This window comes from Eretmochelys imbricata, chromosome 4 (genome assembly GCF_965152235.1).
Source record: "Eretmochelys imbricata isolate rEreImb1 chromosome 4, rEreImb1.hap1, whole genome shotgun sequence".
Lineage (NCBI taxonomy): Eukaryota > Metazoa > Chordata > Testudines > Cheloniidae > Eretmochelys > Eretmochelys imbricata.
The window spans coordinates 114,210,403-114,238,291 of NC_135575.1; the positions used below are offsets into that span (position 1 = coordinate 114,210,403).

General features: G+C 36.0%; 1 protein-coding gene across 3 annotated transcripts in view; it reads left to right on the plus strand.

Moving 5' to 3' along the window:
- LCORL (ligand dependent nuclear receptor corepressor like) overlaps positions 1–27,889 on the plus strand; it is a 176,565-nt gene that overhangs the window by 143,809 nt on the left and 4,867 nt on the right. Inside the window, exon 7 of one of the 3 annotated variants that reach the window (XM_077815803.1) lies at positions 5,967–10,837. The exons of the other annotated variants lie outside the window; for them this stretch is intronic. Within the exon in view, the coding sequence (XP_077671929.1) occupies positions 5,967–10,837 (4,871 nt within the window). The remainder of the gene's footprint in view (positions 1–5,966; positions 10,838–27,889) is intronic. 3 annotated transcript variants of the gene reach the window in all.

Genomic DNA, 27,889 nt, shown 5'->3' on the forward strand with positions numbered 1-27,889 from the left:
TTTTTGTAAATTTTCTCACACACATACATTGTCAGACATGTTTTTTGCTTAAATTTGCCTTTGTATAGGCTGAGTATCCTATGTGAATGTAAGAATACATTACACGTGTAGGGCCACATCATGTAATTGACTTTCAAAAGAAACTTGAACTCAGTGGGAAGTTTCCCTCAAAAATTTATGGTAAAATCTAGCACTTGGCTATTAACCTAATTACAGGTAATTTCTTATTTTTTAAAATAAATTAATCCATAAGAAGTTAAGTGAAACTGCACAACCACCAACATATCAATCTTTTGGTCTCTTAGATCTATAGTGTACTCTCTTCAACTATTAAGGTTTACTTGCATATTAGAAATGGAATCCTTCTGTAAAAATAATTGTATCTAATAACAAGTAGGATACATATAAGCAGGTGTCAGGGTCATCGTTGATTTTTAAAGAATTAAGCCATATTTTGTGAGGGCCAGAAAGATGAATTTGTTGATGTATACTCCCCAGTGGAAAACAAAATTAACAGTACCTAAAGGTTTCGAAATCTCTCTTTATACAGAATTTTACTTGCAGAAGTTTTGGGGGCTTCAATACATTGCCTAATATTTGTACCACACTAAAAAATTTTTATTCCTCAGACAATATTATAAATTGAGTCAGAAGTTTATATTGAAGGCAAGTTACAGTACACTTTTTATATCATTTAAAAGATGACCTGACCAAAAATTGACAGGATTCATAAAATCAGGGATCATTTTACTATTCACTTAACAGTGATCAGTAGTTTTATATGTAATATTATAATTAATTTTCAGCATTTTAGTACTTGTATTTATTTATTTTTTTGGTCAGAAATAGTATATTAAAATATTTTTTGATAGTTTATAGATGATGCTCGACCTGTAAGTGTTTAAAAAGAAACAGAATTATTTGTTTCTAATTATTAGATTAACTTTTGATTACACAACTAAGGAAAGGCAGGGAAATGTGTAGGTTCCCCTTCCCTAACTCCAGTGTATTCCATTTAAATGTCATTTAAGTTGTACCTTTGAACTGTTTTATAAATTCAGTTACCAGTCACTACTTCGTAATTGACAATTTCTGAAAATTCATGTTTCAGCAGACTTTTAAATGAAGGCGAAAGCAAGCCCTACATGCTTTCTACTTATTTGAATGTTTCTCAAGTATTTTATATTAAAAAACAGTGCCTCTGTTTTTAGAACTACTGCTCAGTAAAGTTGTTTAAACCATTTCTGGTAGCTAATGACAATTTTATATTAAATTGTATATTAACTTTAGTGAGACTGATTTTTTTTTTAGTTGTTTACAGTACAAATACTTGTATTTGTTTTTTAATTGCAGTATTTCCATTGTCGCAGTAATTTAGTAAAACTCTGTGGCTGCCTTGATTTTTTGACAGATTTTGTTAATAACTGATTTTTAGGCAATTAGTTATATTTATGCATAAATCAATTGCACTATAATTCATGAATTATTTATTACAATATTTTCTAATGAATTCCATGTATTTGTCTTGTGTTGTAAATGTACTGTAATTCTGTTTCCTCTTTGTGTTGTTATATACCTAAATCTGATTGTATGAATTTAATTGTTTAGTTAACGTGTTTCTACGTTGTAATTTGTAGTAAAGCACTTCAATGCTTTTGCACATAAATTTACAACAACACTGATGTGTGATTGATTTTGCTCATTCAGTAAAACAAAAGAAAAAAAGACCATATACTGGCTCATTTGACTTACTCCTTAGGCACAAATTTACTATTAGTCTAATAAGTTCATGATAGAGCTTGCTTTTGACAGTTATTGCTACAATGAACATATTTATAAAGCAAAAATAATTGTCACAAGGAAGACTGATTCTCAAAATATGATGGTCTGCTAATAAATTAGGCACACTTTAGAAAATTAAAATGTCCTAAAGTATAGGAGTCGCACAAAATTGTTTTATCAGTTTTCAACTGCAAACCGATCTGTATAAATTGAATGCTTATTTTACTAATAATCTGTTCAGAAAGCTTTATTCATTTAATTTGTTAAACTTTCTTCAGCCAATATATTTATTTATTAAATATATGCATTGGGGCATAGAAAAAGGGAGAACATTTATACAGATAATTTATATGGCCAGTAATTTTTTTTGTTCTCCCGTTGACTACTTGAAAACATTTTTGTTCCTCCCAAGTCCAGTTTCCTTTCTGCTCATTTCTTCATAGAAGCTGTAATCATGTTATAAAGCATCTCTGGAGGAAAAAGCTGAGGCTGGAACTCCGAGGGAGAAAATCTTGTTTAGAATCATAGAATATCAAGGTTGGAAGGGACCCCAGGAGGTCATCTAGTCCAACCCCCTGCTCAAAGCAGGACCAATCCCCAATTTTTGCCCCAGATCCCTAAATGGACCCCTCAAGGATTGAACTCACAACCTGGGGTTTAGCAGGCCAATGCTCAAACCAGTGAGCTATCCCTCTCCCGGTTCCTCTTTGATAGTTTCCTTGGGTTGGAAGAGAAAACAGATCTTGATATTTTATATGTTAATTCTATACAAAATAGGCCATCACACCTGTCCTCAAATTTGGTGGGTCACGATGTGATGACCCTATGCCTTTGTGCAAACTTTGACCCCCACAGATAATCACCAGTTTTCCAGTTGCTGCCCCTGGCACTGAGCAGGGGATCTCAGTATAAAGGATAATACAGTCCCAGGTTCTATTATAATTTCCACCGAATCTGTGAATTGCTTCACTTTGGCGGACAAGATGTGTTGATCCTCTTGCCCCTAACCCAACCCGTTTCTATCCCCTCCCTCTGCATGAACCCTGTACCCACAGAACCTCTACCATGGAATTCATAAAAAGATGAAGAGTCCTGTGAAGACAGGAATTGTAGCTACCGCTGCGCACAGGAAGGGGAAAGATTCATGTATGACTCTACAGGGCTAGTAACCTGGACCTCTGTGTTTGACACTGCCACTTTTTGCCATGGGAATTACTGTGATACTATAGATTCTGTATAATGACGACACAACAGGATGAAAGAGAAAAAGGGGAAAGAATTTGCTGAAGCACAACTCTTTAATATTTAACGAAAGTGGTTGGAAAGCTATTAAAAACATGAAAGTTGAATGAATTTGTTTACATGTACACAAAATCCCTCTGTAGAAATGTTCGTATCTCTTTAAAGTAAATGCTTTGTTTTAAACAGATTTTTAGGCCTATGTCCTGCGCAGCAGCCAAGCTGTGCTCAACATACTTTAGTGCAGGGTGGTGCAAAGGTAACTTTTAACATTTTGCATTCCCCTGAACCTGGGATCACATAGTCCATGGCATAAGTTAGAGCAGCATGAGCTGCATATGATTTTATAGGGCTGTTCTGGCAACTAAGGATCACGGGAGTATAGGGATGTCATACCCACTCTACTGATGGCCAGGGAAGCGGTGGTGTACAAGCAATAGTAGTGACTGTGCACACCTGAGAATTACTGTACACAGTGGGAAAACCTTCAGTGGCAAGCTTTGAGCTGGAAGACCTGGCCCATAACTTTGAGAGACCTTTAGGAACACTGAAGTTTCTTACACTAGTGAGCATATATTTTCTTTAGATGGATGTTCTAATATTCTTGATTCGTCAAATGTTTAAAAAAGTAATCTTATAAAGAACACTAATAGTCCATAATTGATAACGCATTTATATGCGTGGAGAGCATATAAAGACAGATTCCTGTCTGGAGGCTTCAGTTTATGTAGGTATTTTTTACCACACCAATCACGGTGAATTAAGTGCTTATCAAAGTTGTAATTTGATAGGTGTTTCTTTAAACTACAGCATATAATATTACTGAACAAACTATTAAATAACATGTTAAAGGCCTATTACTATGTTCAAGAATTTTTATTTCTATTTTTAAATGACAAAATGTGTTCCTAAATTTAAAAAAAATAGAACATACCTTTTATTTATTTATCTATCCAGTGTGATTACAGAAGTCAATTTTTAATCTAATTTTTCTATTTCGCTTTCAGTCTTGGCTTTTGTATTTTTGTTTGATTTTTGTTTTTTGTTGTTTTTTTGGTTGATCGGTTTGTTTTTGGTATTTCAATAAATCTGATAAGTTGTTCTACATTTTATTATTGCTATAATTGGAGTTCCACATAAAATAAGGTTAGCTGATTGGGTCCTAAACTCACTCATGGTGGTAATATCATTACAGGCTCCACAATACAGTAGAGTTTCATTTTAGATGACAGATGCAAATAATTTTGTCTTTTCATGTCATTTAATTGAATTTTAATTACAAGTTCAGCTAATAACATCAGGATTCAGTTAGGATTTTAAGAGATAGTAGCATCAACCTGATGGTTCACTTTGAACACCTTCAAACTTTTATATAAAATGTTTCAGGAGAGGAAGAAAATCACCAGGAATTATTAAGCATAGTTGATTGCTTTTATAGCATACAACTTAAAACTTACCTAGGGCAATAATTTATACATACAAAACTATGCATGTACAAATCTTAGTAAGAACGATGAAGTAATTTATGGCTTTTTATCATTCAGACAGGATACTAGTTTGTTTACATTTGTTGAGTAATGAATTAATAATTTATATACATGGTATATTAAAATGTAAAACCAATCAAAATGAAATTTTGTCAAAATGGAGATTTAAATGTTGAAAATGATTGGCAAGAGGAATAGGGTGAATAGTTGGTGTCATGTTCAGAGTTTGGTGATATGTTTAAAAAATATATACTTTTCTAAAACAGAATACTTTTAATATTATTTGCTGCTCTTGCTATTGGTACCAGTAAAAGTTCTGAATTATAGAGGATAACTATTTTATTTTAGTTACTATTCAACAGTGGTTTTTGTGTTTAGTTGAAGAAAGGTCTATTATTTCTACAATGGAACATTTTCAGCTTTTCAATTTAAATGATTGATTAGGTAAGTAGTAACTTTAGTTTTAATAAATTTGTGTTGAGAAATCAGTAGTTAAGAAGATAGTATTTTATAACTGATTTTGTTTTGGTTGAGTATCTGAGAACAGCTATTTTGAAGTCTTATTTAGATATAGACACTTAAGTTAACCTGATATTTAAAGGGATTCAATCTCATTTGGTTTGCAAGTTATTTACTTCAGGGGTTCCTTTTTGTTGTCTTCTAGGTACGAAGTAAGTGTGTGTGTGTGTGTGTGTGTGTTTTTGAGAGAGATGCAATGTAAGTCTGTGGCAGATTTATGCTACTGGGGTAAAAAAGGGAATCTATATCTTAAAAGAACATTAACGTCAGTGATGGCTTCTAAAGTTATTTCTATGGCCTACTAAGGTTGAATGTCCTTTTAAACAAATTTTTCAAGTTCATATTGAACATCTTATGGGCTGTGCTGCATAACACATACAGTAAGGAAGGGATGGTCTTGTGGTTAAAACACATAATCTGGAGTCAGAGGAGAGGGGTTCTCTCCCTGTCTCTGCCACAAGCATCCACTGTGACACTGGACATTGGACAAATCATTTTACCCCTCTCCATTTACACCTGTAAAATAAGGATAATACTTACCTCACATGTTTGTTGTGAGGGTTAATTCATTAATGTTTGCAAGGAAATTTGAAATACTGGATGAAAGATGCCATGAAATAAATAGTATTATAATTATTGTATTTAAGAAATGCTGGATTTCAAACAATTTTTCCTTTGTTGAGTAAAATGTTTTTTTCACTGAATATTTTCCTACTTAACATGCTAGAAATATTGTACTATATATAACATACATATCAGCTGTAGTGAAATAGTTCTGTTAGAAATTTGCAAATACGATAAATGAACTATGTAAAGGAAATGGAAATAATTTTTCCATGCCTTTTCAGGATTTCAGTCTTCTGTTTAACAGTTAAAACTGTAACATACATCATATTTTACTGTAATTTATTTTTTGTTTTGATTTGTTTTTGTTTTCAGTTCAACAGTTGGTGAAAAATCAGAGGAAGCAACTAAATTGGAAAAAGGAAAATCGGCACTAAACAAGGTTTTGGAATCTTTGTGCTCTTACCACTGGCAGCAGATTTTGGCTATTTTGAAATTTTTAATCCAAGACAAAAATGTTCCTTCACTTTGCAGTTGCCTGCAACCTCATATTATCCATTCAGAAATTCAGAACTCCCTCATTGAAGATGATATCCATGTTCCATTTTGTAGTTCTGATGGACATATGGTGACAAAAAGATGCTGTTTACAAAATCAAAATCCAAACACTTGTTTACCATCTCTATGTGTTTGTATTAAAGATTTGCACTGTTTGCCATGTCAGACTGTAGCTACTGGATGTATTAAGACAGTAGTGAATAAAAGGATTGCTCACAGTTGTAATCCTCATAGGTGCTATACAGGACAACTACAAAACTATAGCAACAAGTACTCTGTGACAGCAGCAACTTGTACATCCTTTTCTTCAACCGAAGACTATGATTTGTCAAACAGCATTAAAAGTTCTAGTAGATCTCGCAGCCCATCACCCCCTCCATTGTCACCTGTACAAAGTAATGAAACTGAAACATTGGAAGGATCACCTATAGATTTTCCAGCTTTAGACAACAAATTTGAAATAACCATTAATCAACCTCCATCTCTCTTGCCAGCAGAAGGAAGCAATAGAGAGTATGAAGATGAAGGTAAACTATGCAAAGGAAAAGGATTTGGTTACTCAAATGAAACGCGGCTGTCAACAGATCAAGAAAGCAGCAAATGTGTTATAAATTCTGAAAAGTTTGAAAATGGTGAACATTCTGCCATTTTTCAAGATTTAATTGATCGTATTAATGAAAAATTAAAATCAATAGAAACTACAGATATAACAACCAATCTTGTAAAATTGTCTGAGAGTAACAGGGCACCAGAAAATGATAATGTAAAATTGGGGGACTTCATAACATCTCTATTGCACGATGCTAAAGCAAGTGATTACACTTTTATGGAGTTACTGAGCCAACATGATAAACAAGTGGAAAATAAAATTATCCAAACCAGATTTCGCAAACGTCAGGAAACTTTATTCGCAATGTATAATTCTCCTGATTCACCACTGATTAGGCGACAGTCTTTGCAAATCAAGAGGGAACTTGCAAGTCTTGATGAAACTTTTATGAGGAAAAAGTCAACTTTAGAGAGAAATGTAAAGAAGTCTACAAAAAAATATGGTAAAATGTCAGCAAACAAAGGAGACAGTTACAACATGTTCGAAGACAAAGCTTTAAAAAATCCTGACAATCTAGGTATGAGATGTCAAGCTAAATCCATGTCTTTGCCAGTGTGTCAAGCAGAATCAATGGGACTACCTCTGAATAATTTTGAAACTAACTCTGGTTTTGTAGCATTTTCAGAAAACAACGTTACTATAGTAGACCAGACTAACTTTGCAAAAACACAAGGAGATTATGCAATTGAAAAAGAGCGTGATCAGAGTCCTTTGAAGGGGGAATATAATGGAATCTTGGGCAGAACTAAACGTAACATTGTGCCTCCTGGATGGTACTCTGTATATGTAACAAATGACTTTTTATGTAGAAAATCCTCCAAAACAAAAAAATCTCCTGAAAATTTGGAGAGAGATAATATCGTTAAAGATCTTCAAGCTGAAAGATCTATTGATGTAAATAAGATTGTAAGGAACACAAATCTACAAGTTGTTGTGGAGCGCTTGGAAGATACAATAAACATAGCCAAAAAGACTAAAAGTCCATTGTTGGATAGTTATAAAATATCCAGTACATTTGAGTGTGATATGAACGAAACTGCTAGGAGAGGCCTACATTTTAACATGGGTGAAAAAGGATGTGCAGGACAGAGTTTCCTCCCCCAGTCTCATTTGTCATGCAGCAATACATGCAAAACAGAGTGTGTGCCAACAAGAAAATACAAAGAAGTTCTAGATCAAGGGCTTGGTAACAACCTTTTGAAAACTTCATCATCTGATTCAGGCAGATTGACTTTCAGTAATGGGGATGTACAAACAAGATCTGAAGTTGGGGAGAGTGCATCTCTCCTAGGTTACTCTAGCCCAATAAAACTTATGTTTGTCTCAGAGGTTAATAGTAGTGAAGGAGTGAAATATACTTTAACTGCTGCCAGTGCATCTTCTACAGCAAACACCAATCTTTGTTTATTTCAGAAGCATCCAGACACAATATCAGGAAAAAAATCTAAAACAAGTGATCTTGTTCATGAAATCTGCATTGGAGACTCTGGATATAATGGTAATGAAAGTGACAGTAAAGAGGAATCAAATTTTGATAATGCTGAGACAATTGCAGATACTTGTGCAGCAGGTGAAACTGACTTAAATTATTTTAAGCAAAGTGAAGAAACTGTGGAAAAATCAAATAGTGGCAATGAACCTGTTTTAAAAAGAAAACCTGGTAGGCCTAAAAAAATAGGGCCTCAGGTTGTAAAACAGGTTAAGCGACCAATTGGACGACCTCCAAAGCCTAAAATAAACATGGCTGAAAATAGTGACCTTAGAAGTGAACCCACCAGTATTGGGAAAACCACCAAATCTGATGTAACAGTGATGAAAGAAGTTATCAGTAACAAGAATATTACTGTGACAGTTGTTTTCGGAAGGTCAAGAAGAACTAAAAGGCATGTTTCTGAAGGTAATATCAATATAATTAATGCTATGCCTACACAACATGATTCCAATTTTACAAATGACTCTAGTGAACTGAGGCAAAATACAGAAACTGAAAGTGGTTTTGCAGAAATAGTAAAAGTCTTACAGAATTCTGCTACTGAAAATGAAGTCTCTGGGTCTGGTTATGAATATATTAGACCTATCAAGAAGAATCCACTGTTACCACACCTTTACAGCAATATCATACAACCAAATCAGAAGCCTTTAACTATCACTAGAAAGCCTGGTAGACCAGCAAAGGTAAAAATCTCTGGCATATCAGTGACTGTTAATAGAGTTTCACCTCAGGAAAGAAAAGTAAGTATTAGTGGCTGCCTACCTCCATTACAGCAACAGCATGTGTTAGAAAAAAAAATATCACAAGAGAAGAATAATCAACCGTGCAATAAGATGAATGAAATAAAGAACGTTCAGAATGACACTACCACGGTTTCATCTGTGATTACTACAGAATCAAGAAAACATGAAATTCCTTTGAGGCATTCTGTTAGAGACAGAAGACCATCACTGCATTTCTTACATTCATTAGCATCTTCTAGCACATTTACTTGTAGAAGTGCCTTGCTACGTAAATCATATAAGCTCCGTTTGAAAAAAGCTAAGGATCAAAAGGAAAAACATATGCAATCAAATCTGAGGATAGTATCCAACAATACCTCAGAAACTAAAAATCCAGGGAGTGAAGAAAAGGGTTCAGAGGTAAATGAATTCAGGTCTGTTAATGAAATATCACTGGATCCCATTTTTTCATCAAATCCTTCTCTCAGGTGGTGGGCTACTTCCACTTCACGTGACTCTTTGTTGGAAGAACTAAATAATAGATTTGAACAGATAACTAATACCTGGTTGCAAGTGGGTGGAAATGAATTTGAAAAACGTTTATATGAAAAAAGCCATCATGTTGAACAAGATTGTAGCATTAAAGTGTCAAGACCTTTGGACACCTGCCTTGTAGAACTTGAAGCATCACCTATAAAAATGCTTTTCCAGAAGAAGTGTAATATAAATGAACTTAGTACTTGGTTTATGCAAACAACAGAAACACAGTCCCTCTCTCTAGTGAGAAAGGCAAATGCTCGCAATCCTTTGGAAGTAATTAGTACTAGAGAGATGAAGATGGGAAGTAAACAATCTGATCTTAATACTACTCCTTTCAGAAAGCACTTTAAAAAGTTTGCACTATCCTCTCCTTCAGAGCCAGCTGGGAAATTACAAATTTTGCATAAAATGGTCCAGGCTCCAGTCTTAAATATGAAAAGTAATTTCACACTAGCCAAATTAAGAAGAACTGAATTTAAGAAGTTACAACATGACAGGTGGAGACAAGTGAAAAAAATGTATAACCATGGAACAGGTGACTGGAAATCTAAAAGGCGAAACTTAAGATTGTTCTGCCAAAGCCAGTTTTTTAAAAATACAAGTGGGAAAATCAGTGATGTAGTGTCCATGAACCAAGGAAAAAGTACAGTAAAAACCCAGCCCACTGAAATCTTAGAATCTCACAATAGAATCTTGTCAACTGGAACTGAAGTCAAAGATACATTTCTTCCACAGACAATAGAATTGTCGGACTTCAGCACACATCCTGGTTTAACAAATATTTTTAAATCACATTCAGAGATAAATGGAACAAGTTATAATCAAAAAAATGTTGGAAAAGCACAGAACCAACTTAAAATGAGTCAAAGTACATGGAGAGCCAAAACCTTTAAAGATTGTAGAATATTTCTGAGAAAACTCAACCATATCGAACAGCATAAATCATTTAAGTTAAACATTTACTCTCCAGAAGCTGTTGAAAATAGAAGCAATCAGACCTACACTGAAGAAAAAAGGCATTGTACTTTAAGGTCCTATTCTGGTAGGCAAGATGTATTAAAGGGAAATGAAAAGGATGTGGAGACATGTAAGGGAACTAATCCTTCCAAAATGACTGCAATGCTGGATGACCAATTAGACAGCAAAAAATCAAACAAATGTGTAAATAATGAGAGCCCTGCTGCTAGTTCTGAAGTTCTTAACAAAATAAACATAAGAAAAAGACCACAATGGGAGACCACTGATATGAATATAAGAAAAAGGCATAAGAGACAATCATGCAGTACTGGACAAATGATGAATTATTACTCAAAATACCAACTAGGTAAGTTTCCCCCCTTCCCCCCCCCCTAATTTTAAAATACTCATTTTAGAGTATAACCAAAAGAGAAGTAGAATAGCTGGAAACATTAAAATGTGTACTGTGTGGGTCAAAAATATCCAGTCTTCAAAAAGTAGTATTATTGAACAATTTATAATACCAAAAGCATAGTGCTGAAAGTCCAGTTAAAATTTTTAAAATACTTTATCATTTTACTAAAGTTTGCCATTTGCTTTTACAATAGATATATTACACTATCCAGGCTGAAGATACACTTAATGACAAGCAATGAGCTACTTTTAGTAGCATAGTCTGAGAAAGACAGGTGAAATTCTGACATCATTAAAGTCAAAGTCAATTGGAGTTTTGTCATTGATTTCACCCATACGGCATAGGCGGGATTTCACCTATGCCGTCCTTGGTATGTCAAGGAGGAGTTAACTACAAAATATATTTACATTGAGATACAAAGTTACAGCACAGTTAAACAAAAGAATTCATTTTTTCTCATTTGACATTGATTGAAATACAAATCTATAATAGGACTCATAATTAAACAGTAAGATATGACCGGTAGTATTGTGTATTTCTGGGCAATTATTTACTAGAATTTCTGTGGTAGGTCCCGATTCGATGCCACTTGAAATCAATGAAAAGATTTCTGTTGATGCTGATAGATTTTGTAGTGATCCCTTAATATACAAAACCAGATGTGGAGTGATCCTAATTAAGTGAGATATACAATAATCACACTGAAATGCATTTGACCTAGAATGTTGAATTGCTATTGTGAAATGCAATTTGTACATAAGAAAGAACAGTAAGATATTTATAGGGCATAATTGCGCAGGTTTGACGTTGTCATGGCCATAATATAGTTAAAAATATAGGGTACGATTGTGAAATTCTTATTCATGTCTGTGAACCCTTACTAACATAAGTAGTCCTGTTGATTTTAATAATACTACTCAGGTGAATAAGTGCTCAGCAGAACAGTAAGGGTTCCACAACAGGGCCCATAATTACAATAAAATGAAACATTTACTAACCTACAATTATATTAGATTATCTGTCCAGGTAGCCCAGAAAAGAGAACTAATTTAAATTATTCAAAACAATGAAGCAAAATCTAATATTTCTCCCCTTGTCTTTTGTATCTAAGAAAACTGTCCCTGGGTAAAGGCAAAATCTAATTTTAGCTGTAAAACGACACATTGAATGAAATTGTACATTGTTTAGAAAATGCAGCACAGAAAGCAACTGTGCTTTCTTGCATTATAAATAAGATAAAGAAGGAAAATTATGAACTGTGTAAAATGGTTCTTATGTCATGCTCACTTCATGTAATCCTACTTCTGCAAAGGTAAATCTTCTACCTAAATTTATACTATCTTTTTTTCTGTGTGTGCTTCAAGTGCATTAATTTTGGAGTGCACACAAAAGAAAAAAATAGCTAAACCCTCTCTTGCTGTAATACAGAAAGTTTGTATTCAAATTATATTTATTTCTGAGTTTACTTTTTCTAATGACAACAATCTACAAAAAAAACTGCAACATACTCTCATGTTAGTTCTGCTTAAGAGTAATTTTTACTGATAACTTTCCTCCTTTTTAGTTTGACATCTTTAGAAAATCTGATCACTATTTTAATATTGTTACATTATTTCATTTTAGACTTTGGTTACATTCTTTTTTTTTCTTTTCTGTTATTCATAGTGTCTGTCCCATAGCTGTTGGCATCCATAGAAAGATGTCAAAAAAAGCTCACTTTTAGCATCAAAAGAAGCACTGATCTCAAAGAGGCAAATTTTAGTCAGCCTCAACCTGGTGTTTAAGACCTGATTCTACAATTGCATCCATGCTCGTGGATTTTTGAACTGGTGCAGAACCTGTCTCTCCCTCTCTCTTTCCTCCCTCGCCCCTCTCCCCGTACCCCAATGAATGCAGCTGCAAGATTGGGTTCTAATTTGCATGCATAACTGTTTTCTGGCACATTTCCTGCATCTGAAAGCTTCATGTATATGGAAGCATCATTATGTATGTGTATATTCTTTGGCTTGCATGTGGGTGTTATAGGGTATCAAGAACTACATCGCTTGCTAAGGTTTTCTGTATATTAAATACTTTTATATAGATAAATAGATATTTTTGTCAACATTTTCAAGTATTTCCTCATATCCGACTGCGGAATACCTTAAGTATTCCTGAAGGAACTTTCTGATGTCCTCTATCTAGAAAACCTGAGAGAAAGGGCAAGATGTTGATATTGAAAAATTGTAGTTTCAATTTTTGTTGCAATCTGAGAGTTGTATAACCATACACAGGTGGATACTATTGCATTCTTACAGGTCAAGACACTTTTGAAAAAGAAGGTGCCCCTGTGATCAAGTCTCAGTCTGACTGCAGAAGAGGACTGATCATACTCTCATATCACATTTTGTTCAAAAAATGGCAAATAGGAGATACTTTGAACTTTATATTATGCTTCTGGCACTTCGATTAGCTTGTGAAGTGGCTGCTGCAATGACATATTTGGATATGTTGAGGGCTTGGTTCCAATGTACTATGAATCTCTGTTCTTAAACTTTTTTTTTTTTTTTTAAAAAGGCAGTGTTGCATTAGACTTGTCTACACGAGCCAAGGATATCATATAAATACATTTTTAGTAAAGGATTTATGGTTCTTGCTAGAAAGGCGCTAACATGATTTCCCCTGTCAATATATTATAGACCTCACCTAGAGGCTTGGAGCTAGCTAAAGTATCCACATAGAGGCTCTGGAGATGGCTTAGCTAAAATAGAATAAACGATCATGTTATGATAAAACGTAACATGATATTGAGACGATACCATGTGAGGAATTCACCATATGATGAATGGTCTTAAGATTTTCAGCAAGAGGTACTGAAAGAACTCTTAAAAATGAGATCAATTATAATTATTTGCAACATAGGGCACCTTTCTTCATCCTATTGTGAACTTTTTCATTTCTGCCTTACATTTTGGCAACCAACAGAGTCGACAGGGGCTTGGAGATTTTAGAACAACTCCCATCATAGGTATTTGAAAAGGTTTTACTAGCAATGTGTAAAATTACCAGTAGTTTGATTTATTTAATTATTTTCAGATTTGAGAGCCCTGTTTTCAAATGTCGATATCTTAATGGGGTACACTCAGCTCAGCACTTCGACAAAATGGGAATTTACAGTCCTAAATACTGACTTGGACGTCCAACTACAGGATTTGGACATCCTGCTTAAGGAGCCCACATTTGAAAATTGGACCGTATTGTTCCAAGAATCTGATTTCCATCTCTTGCTTTGTACAGTCCCTTGCAATTTAAAACAATGTCTGCACTAACATATCAGGATAACAACAGCCAAGATTTTTCTCAAACTTCCCTTCTCATTCCAGAAAGATTCTTGGATTTTAAAAGTTATATTGAAGTCTGTCTATTTCTGTTTTGGTACTATAGTCCAGTTAACATCTGGACTCCATTGTACTAGGCATTTTACAAGCACATTGGAAGACATAATCCCTGCTCCAAAGAGCTAAGGACAAATAAATAAAATCTTAGAGAGTGCATTCAGCTTTTTAACACATGGAGAGGCTTATTCTATGCTCTAGGTGTGGAACAAGTGAGGCATATGTTTCTAGTATATGAGGTCACATTAAGTGCAAAATAATCTGCTGAAATCAGAGGAATACTAATGAAAGTAGTTGGACTCAGGATATTTCCACCTGTAGATTTTCAGAGCAAACACATGCAGTTCATTTCATGAACTGTAATTACCTAAGTCATTGGCACCCAACTGTTATCAGTCAAGGAGTCATTTTATCATTGAACAGAATCACAGAGATATAAAAGAATGTAACAAGTGAAAATAAAATTGTATATAACAGTTATTAAAATTAATAGCTACTTTCAATTAAATGCATGTTTCTTAAAGTTAAAATGTCAAGGACAAAATTTTAACTTAATTTATTTTGCTAGCAGTACAAATATACATGTAATAAATCCTGTGTGTATGTGTGTGTGCATATGTGCGCATGTGCATGAAATTGCAGTTTTTTTTCTTGGACAATTATTGAATCATAGTTAGGCTGTTGCTTATCCTCTCACTGGAGAGAGCCATGGGCTGAGTGTCACTGGCCAGGCACCATGTTAAATTTGGCTTATCAGTACTACAATAGTTCTTTTAAACAAAGAGGCTTAACTCTAAATACTTCCACTTATTTTGTCTGCTAGGATCTCTTTATATCTTGGTGTCTTGTTTTTTCATCCTTTGTATATAATTTACACTCAAAACATTCACTGATCATTTTAAATCTTATTTTTATTTCAGTTTTTCTTTTAGGATTGTCTCAATACCTTTTCTTTAACTGGTATACTAACATTTGATTTCCAAATATGGTAATACAGACAGATTCACACTCATCTTCTCTCCTTCAGCTACAATTTGGGGATAATTACTGTTAGGTTTTTCAGGCTCCTTTAATGAACTAATAATGCTTTTTAGATGATGCACTAGAGAAGAAATGTATTTAAAATCACCTGAGCCCCAATTTACCAAAGCACTTAAGCATATGTTTAAACTATAAATATGTGAGTAATTCAATTGAAGTCAACAAGACTATTCATGGGTTTAAGTGATTTGCTGAATTGGGCTTTGGAGAATGCTCCCAAATCCATTAATTGGAGAATCATTAAACTACGAGTGTAGATCTGTGTAAAATATTATTTTATAAGAAATTATTTTATATATTAATATATATATTATTTTATAAGAAATGCAGGTAAGTACTGTATTGTTTTACCCAGCCATGGTTTAAAATCTTGATCCAGATAAATGACTAATTTGAAAAATGATTGATAAATAATCATCTAACAGAAATTCAGGAAGGTAAAAAGTTCTAACCTGGCAGATCTAAGAGGCATTTTTCAAGGGCAGGAATAGTAAAAATAAATATACAGTAGAACCTTGGAGTTATGAACACCTTGGGAATGGAGGTTGGTCGTAACTTTGAACAAAACATGGTTGTTTTGAAAGTTTATAACTGAGCGTTGACTTAATACAGCTTTGAAACTTTACTATGCAGAAAAAAAATGCTGCTTTCCCTTTATGTCTTTAGTATTTTATATTTAACAGTACAGTACTATGTTTGCTTTTTCGAGGGGAGGGGAGGAAGGGGGTCTCTGCTACTGTTGCTTGATTGTGTACTTGCAGTTCCAAATGAGCTGTGTGGTTGACTGGTCAGTTCGTAACTCTGGTGTTCGTAATTCTGCGGTTCTACTGTATAAATAAATAGCTTTATTAGAAAACTTGACATGATTCTGTTAGTTAAGCTGATCTAGAAGAACTTCATAGTGACAGAGAAATTGACCAGGGCTACATATCAAAATTGAAAGGAAAGAGCTGATAAAATTTACTCATTATCTTCTTTCACCATCAAAACTAATTCATGCCCTAGATACTGGGTTCATTTTCTACATGGTGTAGCTAAGGAGCAAAGTGTTAAAGTGACTTCCTAAAAGTTAATAGGAAGCTGCAGCAGGAATGGGAATAGAACCTTGATCTATGTTTGTTGACCCATACTTCATTTATTTAGACAACAGCCCGTCTTTTACACATGTTGGCTCAACTCTCTGTAGTTAGGTCAACATTATAAAGAAGGTAAAGTTTGTAAAGTGTTTTGAGATTTTGAGATGAACAAACAGTGGGGCTCCAAATTTTTTGGACAGGGTAACTAAGAGATAGAGAGGTTCAAGATCTTACCTGGGAGGCACAATCAGCCTACTAGGTTAAGTATTGTCTATAAATCCAAGAAATCTGAGTTTTAAATCTTGTGATAGAACATTATGACTCCTAAACACTTTTAAGCCAATATTTGGAGAGAAGTTAAGCTGTGCGTCACATGCAAACATGACTAACTTGGCTACCTAATGAATGTACATATATTAGGTGCAAATTAAATGAGACAGACCACAGAAGACAGTATTTCCTTAGCTGCCTACCACCAAGTAATCTGTTGCATTGTCTATTCTTTAAAATTTTTACAAACCTTGTCTTTATTTTCCCACACAAAAGAATGGGTGCGGGGAGATGGGAAAATGTCAAAAATCAGTTAAGGCTGTTAAGTGACACTGAGGTTGAATGTTGTTCGAAAAAGGTTGAGAGCCTCTGATCTAGACTAAGCTTAAACAAAATTTAAGACCAATACAAATATTTTATTTTTTAAACATTCTAATGGAAACTTTTTAACAAACATTGCTCAGCAATGTTTGCACCATTGCAGCTAATGCGTATGAACCTATCCAAATGTTTTTATCAGGGGTAAAGATTTGGTTGTTTTCTTACATTGTATTTGATTTTTATGTGATTGTTTTTTTTCATTCCTCCACATAAACTGTATAACTGGGCAGTGATTTCATGCAATAAGCTGAGTGCCCTCAAATCCTAATCAAGGCCCTTCTTCTGCCATGAGTAGCACTCACATATGAACTGCTGCATTCACATGAAGCCCCTTAGACTTCAGTGGGGCTTCACCCAGGAGCAGCAGTCTGCATGTGTGCTATGCATTGTAGGATCAGGGCCTACATGTTTGCCTTTAGTGGAAACTGAGGGCCTTCAACACACTGTAGCATCTTACAGTATTGGGCCCATTGTGATCTGGAACAACTGCCTGTATTGAAATAATGGTGTTCTTATATATGAAATCTGGCAATGAAACTTCATATTTGTCATCAGTAGCCTGTAAGGTTTATTATCTGGCTATGAAAATGTTTTTAGGAGTTTTAAACAAGAACAGGTTGCAGTGGGGTAAGATTACCTCTAGAACCAAAGTTAAACATTTGAACAGACTAAAATAAATCCAAGAAGGAAGTCTCTACCTACTTAGGGAATTTCCAATGGACTATTTTAAAAAGGCAGATCCCTTCTCTTGAAACACTGCAGATGGAGCTCAGATTAAGGACACAAATCAACAAGACAATTAACATCGTCCATCATGATCCAGTGGCTGTAAATTGAGGCTACACAAATTCAGACTGGAAATAAGGCATAATTTTTTGACAGCAAGGGTTGTTAACCATTGGAACAATTTACAAAGGGTTGTGGTAGATTCTCCATCATTGACCATTTTAAATCAAGACTGAATGTATTTTTAAAATATCTGCTCTAGGAATTATTTTGGGGAAGTTTTATAGTTTGTGTTATACAGGAGGTCAGACTAGATGATCACAAGGATCCCCTTATGGCCTATTCTGTTGCCATGATATATGCAAATAGTTTTTAGCTGTGCAATATTGATGTGTGATAAAAGGAAGCAGATATCATTTCTGTGATGGTCAGTGGACAACTTTTAATAATATCCAGGCAAATCCTTACTCTGCAAGAAAAATAGACATTGTAATGTGTTACACACAAGCTTCATTGCTCAGCTAACAATTAGAATTTAAATAAAATTCTTTCTCTTAATTGGCCAAAGTACAGTACCTTGCTACATTGTATGTGTTCTTCAGCGCCTCCTGTTCATATTCCTCTCATCTCAGTCCACCAGTTGTTGTCCTGGATTACTTCAGTTTCCATAATTCCTCCATCTGTTGTTTCTTTTGCTGTTTTTCTTCATTAGATCATCAGCTCTTGGCTGACTGGCTTGGACATTTTCTTCATACTGGTCTTCACCAAGCACTGTTCACTTCCTGACTTCACTCTGAATACTTGATTACTGATCTCATCTCTTCTACTGCTGCTCACTCCCTGCACTACAACCTGTCGAATCCAATACTCCTTTCAGGACTATCAGACTCTGACCTCTGCAGCTTTCAGTCCCCTTATTCCCTTTCTGATCTCCATTCTGTATGATGGTCTCCACCTTCACCCCCAACTTAATTCCTTCATTTTTCTCTCCCACTACTCTGTTTATCTCATCAAACCCCAGCCTCTTCTGAACCTTTATATCATCTTTCTACACTTTCAATCTTTTGCCACTGCGTGTCTATGGAGAAAATCCAGCGACAAAGTATATTTCCTGCACTCCAAATTCATTCTTCAACTTTGCACTGTTCCTTGTTAAACTCTGCTTTTTCATTCCATTCCTTAGGCATGAGAACTGTTTCCTTCTTCCCACAAGCAATATATTTCCAATCTTTCCTCAAAACACTGAGAAAGCCCTTTATAAATAGCCATTGCTAGTTTTTTAGTCACTTCCAGCTCATTGCAGGTCACTATATACCTTACAATTTGTTTGTAAAGCACTAAACATCATAAATACTAATTATGCAAAGGCATCGTGTGTAGTATTTTGCGTCTATGCTTCTAGGTCAGGTACTCTGAAAACTTTAGAATTCTAGAGGAGCTACTCTCCGTCTGCTCACCTTCCCAAGACTGTCAACAGGTGATGCATTCTGTACCTGCTGAGAAGGTGTAGCAACTCCAGTTTCCTCTCTTAATTTGTTTTCACTGTTGATGAAAGAAGAACTCCTTCTGACTACAATTGCATTGGTCACAAATTTAGCTAAAACTACTTAGATTGCTTTGAAGTATTTCTTGGGATTTATGTTCATGTATCCTAACGATATCTGTCTTGCCCAGTCTATCAAGTTTAAGAGAATATGACTATGGTGTGAGGCAACTACTGCCTCATTAAGCCTTAAGGTTACTTCCCTGTCTTGTTTCTTTTAGGTTTTGTGTGTCTCAAATATTTTTCCCTGTTTTTCTTTCAGGTTCAGCAGTTGAAACTTATCTGACTTACCCAGCTGAATTTAGCTACGTCTGTGCCTTACCACAAAACCCACACTATCTTGAGACTCAGTGCCTTGCCATAGTTTGTCTGATATGAGAGGCAGAGATGCCTTGAGGTGACTCCAGAAATCTCTTCAGTGGCAAGAGACTTAGGTCTTTTGTGCACATGAAAATTCCACCAGTTGAATTTAAAGGGGTTTTAAAACTAAATTAAACTAGTTCAAAACCCTGCATATATGTTCTTATTTCCATTTGAGGGGTTTGTTTCAGTTTGCTTAAACCTGTTCTAATCAATTTAAACTTAATCTATATAAAGGCAAGTTTATATTGATTTGACAATGTCTGCACAACCTTCTGTATTAGTTTAACTAAGGGCTTGTCTACATGGCAAGTTACTATGCATCAAGCCAGGGTGCAAGCCTACAGTGAACCAGCTTGCTGTGCAATAATGTCCCATATGGACACTGCTACAGCATAGTGGAAGTCCTAGAGTGCAGCTTAGCACATCTACTGCTTCAAAGCTGGTGCGCTGAGATGGGCACCCAGGCTTGCCGCACAGTAACTCCCTGTGCAGACAAGCCCTAAATCATTTTTGAATCACACTTGTAGTTAAACTGGTGCAACTTTGCATGTAAAGAGCCCTTTGTACTCATGGGCCCATTACTGAATAGCGTAATCAAATCTTACACATTTTTCCATTCAATTCTGTGCAGAAAATATGGGGGTGGAGTTGACAACCACTGTCACTTTGCAGCTTCATGCATAAAGTTATTTAGCACTCCCTATGTGATGTGATCTGTATGTTTCACATTGTAATGTGTGTAAACATGTATTCATACCATACATATGTTGTCATATGTGATTGTTCCTTTCATGGATTCTCTCACTTACAGACTGTTAACCAGAGTGCTATTTTCACATATACCCAGAGAATTTAGTTGACTTCTTACCAGCACAGTCTGTATTTAGGCTTTTAAATTTCATAAGTGCTCAGTGCCCATTGACCTCACTTTTGAAAATCAAATCACTTATTTGGGATACTAATAAAGATTTAGGAGACTTACCTTCAGATACGTGTGTGGTAAAATCCTGGCAGTATCTAGGAATGTGTCGGTGATCTGCTATCCCTTTTCTCTAGAGAATTCCTGACCCAGGGTAGTCTTCCCCTGTCTCTGAGGTCTGCTTCTGATTCTGCATCTCTATCTTTCACTGCTATTTGTGTAAAAAGTGCACTTAGGGACATAGAAGTTTCAGCCAATGGAATGGTTGGTTTCAACCTTAATTACTCCACCTAACTATTCAGAAGTCTCAGTAAATTCACAAGCCACACGTGGACTGTTGCATCATATCTCTGAGTTAATCTCCATCCAGGTCATACTTGTTTCTTGACATTAGAGAGTAAATTATGAATTCAGATTAATCTAATTCAAGCTGCAGTATACAAAGTTGCATCCATCACAGTTGGAGAACCCGGCAGGAGAGTCAGGCCCTTTTGGATGGATCATCTCGTTCCACGAACAACAATGCACAGCATTGGCCTCTTGTGAAAACAAGCGTCCTGATCAAGATTCCAGTGTCTGAATCTCCTAATCATGTTTTGTCCTTTTTACCATAGTTATACCAATTTCTTAGTGCAATTGAGTAGAATAGGTGTAAGGTCTTGATTCTCTTACAGGATTCATATTTCCAAGGGAAACTCTCCTATATTCCCATCTGAACCACAAAAGACATTTCTTAGTAATTTATATGTTCTTTAGGTTTCCACTAATACACAGAAATTAGTGAGTCTCTGTCCGACTCTGGTCATCTGTGTCATAAAACACATTCCATTGAAATCCCCAAATAAGGGATTCATTGTGTTCATTACTAAACTAATGATTTCCCTTCAACGGCTAGGTGACTTGTAGGCTTCAGTTTCCAGAACCTCTTAATTCTGATGTCAGTGACTTCAACCACTGGAATGGAAACTTGAGACCACAATTATAATTTTTGTACCATTAGGGGAGACTACAGATTGGGTAATTATCCCAGTAAGATTTCCTTTCTTATTCATACCAATTTCAGCAATGGTTAAAGGGGCCTAAAATTTATATAAAACTAAAGCATACTAAAACTCTTGGAGTGTCCATTCAGCTTTGGTCCTTTTGACACTGCTTGAATTAATAAATTTCCACGAGAACAATGTAAAGATGGGGTCTGACCTTTGTTCATGGTAATTCTTGATAAACTCCAACTTCACAGTTCTGAGGTGACTCTCTAGGTCAGTCTGCTTGAAATAGAATTTCTGCATTCTTTTACAAATCATTACTGTCTAGACTCTCTCTCAGAAAGTCTGGTTTGGGGGCACAGTCTGGCTGAGTGCCCAGTCTTGTGCCCCTACAAATTTTACTGATTACTGGATGTCTCTTAAATAGTTCTGCTCTACTTTCTTTGCTTAGAAGTTTAAATTTAAACAGCAATGACTGCTTAAAAGCTACATATAACGGTTTCCTCTTGGCAAAAAGCTCTGGCTAATTGCTTGGTCTTTTATAGAACATCCTTGAAGCTTTTAAGTTTCTAAGAGCTGGGAACCTATTGCAGTTGGTACCTATATGGAGAAAAAAATTCCTGCAAATTGTGGTGGTGGTCTCTGAAATGATATTCACTCATGCACTTTCCCAGTAAAGTTGCAAATTGGTGCTTGCATTCTTTTATGCTGACACCTTTTGCTTGAAGATGAAATTGATGGTTAGCCAGCATTATGGTACAACATGCCACCTTCTACCCTAGAATTTTATATCTCTAGGAATTCTGCCAGTCACAGACTCAAAGCATGGACACAGAGCGTTGATCTGTTACAACGTATACTTTCAGAAAACAGTTACTGGTAAGTAAATCTCTCTTCCTGACACATCCCTACGCCTTCCATGCCCCACAACTCCCCTCTTCTCTCTTTATGTCCTTAACCGATATTCCCAACATCCCCATCTATCCAAGATCTCACCAATTTTTTCAAGACAAAAAAGATTTCCAATCTACTTTTTCTCCCCTGCCCACTCTTTCCACCATTTCCTCCCACACAACAGCCTTAATTTCAGTCTTGTAAGATGGCTCTCTTAGTGTCAATCTCTAACCCTTCATTCTGTCTCCTCAGCTCCATCCATTCTCACCTCCGAACTTCTGTCTGTTTCTCTCGTTTAGCTATTTTCAAGCCTGATTTTGTATCCCCTGTTTTTAAAAAGCCTCCCTAGACCTTGCATTGCTTCTCCAACTACTCTCTCATCTCCTTATGCATGCCATCTGTTTCCAGGGCCCTTTACTTCTAATTCTTGTGGATCTCCTACAGTCTAACTCCTGACCTCTCCTTTTACCAAAATAGTTGCTCCGTATTATAGTAAGAAATCATTTGACAAGTATAATTGAAACGCATGTTGTTTTTTATAATTTTTTGTGTTGTGTTTAGAAGCTCCAACAAAAAGATTTTCAATTTTAGGTACAACTAAACAATGTGTCACATTTCTGCCCAGGCTGCCCTAACGCCAACATACAGGCATTATGTAATCTGTCCATATTTGAAGAGATGTTGAATCTGGTGCAGCTGTAGATTTAAAAGATTTATATTTCGTCCTCTATATTTTATAGTAAAAAGAGAGATTTTTGTCCAAGGTAATATTTTGTTATATGATCTAGGGTTCCACAAGACCCCATCCAGTATTTTTGAAATCCTCCGTAAAATCTTGAAATCAATGCTGCATGTCCCTGTGTTATTGGGAAAGAGGTTACAGTAAAGGATGCTAAATTTGTATTGCCTCCATGAAACACTAAATTGTATCACTAGCAATCCTGAGGGAAGGGGTTTGGGAAGGGAATGAATTGATGTCTACATGGAATTACTGTCCTGGGGACTTTTGATTTGACAAGAGAGTTTTAATGGAGTCAAAGTTGAGAGTTAGCCAGCATTATGAGAAAAGAGAGTTTTAATGGAGTCAAATAGTTGAAGAAAGAAAGAGAGTTTTAATGGAGTCAAATAGTTGAAGTAAAGGGGGTGATAACTGAAATGAATTGTGGTCACAATTCAGTGAACCGAGCCAGCACCACAAAAACACCCTCTATAACATCATAGTTTAAAAAGCAGCTCTTCTCTGGAAAATGGCTGGAAAAAATTGCACCTTTTTATTCAGGCCATCTTGTACTCTGTGTATATTCAGAGTAATATTTTTTTTAGGTCCAGAAAGGACCATTATGTTCATCTAGTCTGACTTCTTGCATAACATGGACCATATTATTTCATTCAGTAATTTCTCCATCAAGCCCATAACTTCTGGCTGAAGTAGAACACAATTTTTATTCTGGTTATGCTGACTCATTACATTTTTCCTGGTTTTTTTTCCTATTGACGCTGGGAGAGGGAGCCGAATTCTTTCCCAGCTCTCCCATAATCAGTGGCATTGTTCACAGATTTCCATCGCAGGTTCTTTATTGTTGAATGACGTGTCAGACAGAAAAAACACAGGTTGACTAAGGCTATGTCTACACTACAAACCTTACAGTGGCACAGCTGTGCTGCTGTAAGGTCTCCTGTGTAGCTGCTCTATGCTGGTGGGAGAGAGGTCTCCCACTGGTATAATTAAACCACCCCAACAAGCGGTGGTAGCTATGTCGGCAGGAGATGCTCTCCTGCTGACAGTGCTGTCCCCATCAGCACTTTTGTCAGTGAAACTTATGTTGGTTAGGGGGTGTCTTTTCGCACCCCTGACTGAAAAAGTTTTGCCGAAAACAGTGTTAGTATAGACAAAGCCTTACAATGAGTTTGCAGTGAGAAAAAGACATTTTTATTTGTAAACTGACCAGATTTGGAAGTCATTGGCAGACAAAACCAGGGAACTCCACAATGCCATTTTTAGGGTCAGTTTCACAGTATAACTGCCCTATAATTTAACTGATGGTCTTTTCACAGTACATGCCTAGGACTGACCTAGTGTAAGGGGTTAAACTGCTACACTGCAATTCACCCAGCAGTTCTGTGGATATAGCTAGCCAGAAGACTTTTTTTTTTTTTTTTTTAAATAATAAATCCTCTAGTCTCCATACTGTAGGTGCCACTTCATCTGCTTCTCCTGAGGAATACAATTCACAACCACTAAAAAATAAAAACCTTTGGGAGCATTATTTTCTGGTGCCTCTGCCTCCCAGTCTAATCCCTTGGGTGGTGCAACCACACAGTGCTCTCTTGGGGCTTATGGTAAAGCCATGATTTAACCCTTTGAATTCTATAAATGCTTGTTTCTTTTCCTTTAGGTCATGAAAGGCCGTAGGAATAGTCTGATTGCCCATAACAGACTTTTAATTACAGACGTTACAAGCAGAGGCAAGAGTGAGCATGATATGGTTACTTTACACTCCAAGAATATTTGAAATCTTTTAAATCGTTGACTTGGAAATATTGTACTTCTCAGCAAATTATGTCTCTTATAATAAAGAGATCAACAGTATTCGTGCCACTACAGCTGGAGGGCAGGGTCTGGTTTGGGACAGCACAGTTTTAAAGAGGATAAGCAGCTTTTTAATTTTTAAGTCCTTTTAGTGTGAGTTTTTCTTGGCAAATTTTGTCCATTAAACACTGAAATCTAAAAAATTTAGGTATTTGTAAAGTCCAGTTTTTAATTGCTCGCTTCTTTTTCATAGGGCCTCTTAATCCTGTTGGACTGTCTTTGCTGGGACAATTTGCAAGCAGAACTGCTGAGTACTCCATGACCCAAATTCAAATACCACTTGATGGAAGCACCCAAGTCTAACTTCAAAACCCATGTATTTTCAAGATGAATGCATCTATCACCTAGTCCCTCATAATATGTACTACTGTTAATGCACCTGAAACAGACCTTATTGCAGGAATACTAAACATTCTGCATCAGAACTAGAAACTTAGTCTTTCTACAGGCTATAGTTTAAATTCAGCAAATTCCTACTGGTTTTGCTGTAAGGCAAAATGTTCTATATAGTGTGTAAGGAAGACTCCTGAAATTGCAGTTTCATGCTGTGTGCCTGAGATTGCTGAAGTGAGCCATATCTTTCCTTATGTGGGGTTTTCTTGCATTGTGAATAGGAAATTAAGAGTTTTCACTTGCAAAGCTTCCTTCAACTAATCCCTTTTGCGGGGCAGAGCTTGACCAGCCCTGGATCTGACAGGCTGCTTGGAACATAGAACTTGGCAGATCTCAGGGATTCAGTTGATAACAGAGCCATCTCTATATAGATGTCCTGTAATTGAGCACTGGTTCCTCTCCCCCTTCCCCACCAAGGCATGCAACAGTATGGTTCCAGAAGCTGCTGCTAGGGGATTTTCCTGAGGAGACTGCTGCTTATCACTCCTTGGAGAACATTAGGATGCTCAGAGTATAGAGCAGAAGAGCAAGTAAATTAAAGCTGACTGGGTTCAGCAAGCAAATGATTCCTGATTTCCCATTGAGTTGGTGGGGTCACCTTGGCCCAACCACACACAACTGCCAAGCTTTGTATTTGTGGAGCACCTATGGAGGGGTTTCCTGGGGTCAGGGAAAGCTGGAGATGAGGCCATGGAGGCTGGAATCCCCGCTCTCATAAACAGACCATTAACTGACTCCATTGGAAGTGGAGAAAAGAAGTAGGCCCACTGTTAGGGTCATGGTGTAATCTGCAGCTCTGCTCTTCCCAGCAAAAGGTGTCTGTGTGGAAAGACCAAACAACAATTGTAGATATGAAACATTTATGCCGCCATTTCTATTACTTGGAACACATTTCATACTTGAGTGCAACACTGTATCTACTAAGCTTTGCTTGAAGAACAAAACATTTTTAAAAGCTGTAAAATGTACTGCATAATCACAGTGGTATTTAGGAAACAATTCTATTTTTGTGTTCATTGTAAATTTCATAATTCAAAATATATTTCACATAAATGTACCAAAATAATCAGGGAGCTTTGTTTTTAAAAATGTGTACTGTTTAATAGGTGCAGAAGTTCTCTGGTGATGCACAGGTAGTTATGAGATAAGTCAATCCATGTGAGCGGCAGAGCTAAAGGTAGATGATGGACTTGTTCTGGACAGCACAACAATCATACAGTAGAAAGAAATGGATTAGGGACTAACAGTATCTGTTTATAAAGTAAAAAAACAAGTAAAGATTTGTTTAGTCATGCCCTTTGAAAAAAGAAACAGCATTTATATTGTGTGTGTGTGTGACGCACACACAATTAGGGCTGTCAAGCGATTAAAAAAATTAATCGTGATTAATCTCACTGTTAAACGATAATAGAATACCATTTATTTAAATATTTTGGGATGTTTTCTACATTTTCAAATATATTGATTTCAATTACAACACAGAATACAAAGTGTATAGTGCTCACTTTGTATTTATTTTTTATTACAAGTATTTGCACTGTAAAAAACCAAAATAGTATATTTCAGTTCACCCAATACAAGTACTGTAGTGCAATCTCTTTATCATGAAAGTTGAACTTACAAATGTAGAATTATGTACAAAAAAACCTGCATTCAAAAATAAAACAATGTAAAATTTTAGAGCCTGCAAGTCCACTCAGTCCTACTTCTTCTTCAGTCAATTGCTCAGACAAACAAGTTTGTTTACATTTGCAGGAGATAATGCTGCCTGCTTCTTGCTTACAGTGTCACCTGAAAGTGAGAACAGGCTTTCACATGGCAATGTTGTAGCCAGTATCGCAAGATATTTACGTGCCACATCCGTTAAAGGGGTTCATATGTCCCTTCGTGTGTCAACCACCATTCCAGAAGACGTGTCAATGCTGATGACGAGTTCTGCTCGATAATGATCAAAAGCAGTGCAGATCGACGCATTTTAATTTCATCATCTGAGTAAGACGCCACCAGCAGAAGGTTGATTTTCTTTGTTGGTGGTTCGGGTTCTGTAGTTTCCATATTGGAGTGTTGCTCTTTTAAGACATCTGAAAGCATGCTCCACACCTCATCCCTCTAAGATTTTGGAAGAAACTTCAGATTCTCAAACCTTGGGTCGAGTGCTGTAGCTATCCTTAGAAATCTCACATTGGTACCTTCTTTGCATTTTGTCAAATCTGCTATGAAAGTGTTCTTAAAATGAACATGTGCTGGGTCATGATCTGAGACATGAAATATATGGCATAATGTAGGTAAAACAGAACAGGAGACATACAGTTCTCCTGCAAGGGGTTCAGTCACAAATTTAACACATTATTTTTTAACCAGAATCCTCGGCATGGAAGCATGTCCTCTGGAATGGTGCCTGAAGCATGAAGGGGCATATGAAAGTTTAGCATATCTGGCACATAAATA